Source organism: Cebus imitator, unplaced genomic scaffold (assembly GCF_001604975.1).
Source record: "Cebus imitator isolate Cc_AM_T3 unplaced genomic scaffold, Cebus_imitator-1.0 Scaffold74, whole genome shotgun sequence".
In the NCBI taxonomy this organism is placed as follows: Eukaryota; Metazoa; Chordata; class Mammalia; order Primates; family Cebidae; genus Cebus; species Cebus imitator.
Window position 1 is genome coordinate 7,623,996 of NW_016107389.1, and position 1,985 is coordinate 7,625,980.

General features: G+C 37.4%; 1 protein-coding gene across 4 annotated transcripts in view; it reads right to left on the bottom strand.

Moving 5' to 3' along the window:
• Positions 1–601: 601 nt before the first annotated feature.
• The window catches only part of ICE2 (interactor of little elongation complex ELL subunit 2), a 45,575-nt gene continuing 44,191 nt past the window's right edge, over positions 602–1,985 (bottom strand). For all 4 annotated transcript variants that reach the window (XM_017531920.2, XM_017531921.2, XM_017531919.2 and 1 more), the window contains one exon: positions 602–1,320. In XM_017531920.2, the coding sequence (XP_017387409.1) occupies positions 1,197–1,320 (124 nt within the window). In that variant the 3' untranslated portion in view covers positions 602–1,196. The remainder of the gene's footprint in view (positions 1,321–1,985) is intronic.

The following is a 1,985-nucleotide window of genomic DNA, read 5'->3' on the forward strand; positions in this document are numbered from 1 at the left end:
TTGAGACAGGGTCAACACTCTGATACTCAAGCTGAGTACTGTGGTATGGCGATCATGGCCCACTATAGCTTCGACTTCCTAGGCTTAAGCAATTCTTCTGCCTCAGCCTTCTGAGTGGCTGGGACTATAGGCGCACACCACCACACCCAGCTAACTTTTTTACTATTTGTAGAGATGAGGTCTCACTACGTTGCCCAGGCTGGTCTCGAACTCCTGGACTTGAGTGATCCTCCGACCTCGGCCTCCCAAAGTACTGGGATTAGGGTGTGAGCCACCGCGCCCAGCCCTGCCTGTTGTTTCTTAAGTCCAAATTTGCTACAGCAACATCAGCTGATTATAACCTTTTCTGAATTAATCTGTAGGCCCAGAAAATTTAAATCAATCAGTATAGATGAGAATAAAAACAGCTTATGCTTTACACATTAACCTTGTCCGTTGGAGGAAAGATACTGGCTTTTTTTCTGGAGAGAAAATTCATCTCTTTGCTTTCACCAGCATATTTCAACACTTAGCTTGAATCTAGGTACATCGCAGAGGGATTTGTCATCAAACATGTCATATCAACAAAAAAAAAAAAAAAAAAAGACATTTTTTTTTTAAAAAAAAACACACTGATAGTTGCCAAACAAGAAGATTGTAATCTGACTTTTCAGAGGCAGGGAGTTTTAATTTTTGGCTTCTGTAATGGAATTTGACCAGGTTTTTAAATGTACTAGCTTTATTAACCTGCAACATTCATCATTTTAAAGTATATAAAAACTTATCTTCAACAGTGGCAATGTTTAACCTTTTGAGTCAGTCTCAATAATAACTAACAATACATAATAATAAGTGTTGTTCTTGGTAAAAAAAAAAAAAAGCAAATTATATTTATATTTACAATTTTTAGAAAAGGTTTAATGTAAAAATATTTTTCTTCTTTATATATTTCCCTGCCATGAATATGTTAAAACATATCAAGATCCTCCTCAGACTTTAAAGGTGGAAAGCATAACATTCCATTTTAGTTGAAACACTCCTTCACATAGCCAATGTATTTTTTCAAGGCACTCTAAGAACTCTTGAGGATACTACACGAAAAATGTTCTTCTTGCCTTCTGATCTTTTAGTCATATTTTACCTCAAATTTTTCTAAATTAAACACTGTTATAACTGTTACTTTTTTAAATTTAATTTTCCATGGTACAGTCCTCAAGTTATTTTTCTTTTATTTGGAGCCACTCCTTCAGTTTCAACTTGCTGAGCAGGCAAGCAACTGCTTTTGGTTTCCATGGTAACTGGATTCCTGTGGCTGCGTGTAGGCATTCTTGTTCCACCAACCTAAGAGATGAAGCAGAGAACAGAACAGCCTAATGTATCTACAACATACTTATATACAGTCAACTCTGTAGTATTTACACATGTCTTAACCACCCTGCAAATGATCTCTTTCATACTTTTAATTTCCAGCTACCTGGCTGTTTCTAAACAAGTTTTAATCTGACACATTTTTAAAGTACTAAACTTCAAAATAACCATCAGAGAAGGGGACAGATCTGAGTAGATGGGGAGAAAAGTGAACGGGGAAACTATTCTCTATTAAACTTATTAGAGGTTGACATGATAAATTAGAAATCAAAGGAATGACAGGCCTTTTGAGTGACGTGTGCAATAATTAAACTGAAGGACAAGAAAAAGGAAGAAGTGAATAGGGAGGGAGAGAAAGGAAATACAAGAAGGTAAGAGGTGGTAAAGAGGGAGAAGAAATTACATGGACATACAAGAAAGACAATATGAAGGATAGGGAAGAAAAGGAAAGAAAATGAGGAAAGATATGAAGATTAAGAAAAAGTCCAAGGCCGGGCGCGGTGGCTCAAGCCTGTAATCCCAGCACTTTGGGAGGCTGAGGCGGGTGGATCACGAGGTCAAGAGATCGAGACCATCCTGGTCAACACGGTGAAACCCCGTCTCTACTAAAAATACAAAAAATTAGCTGGGCATGGTGG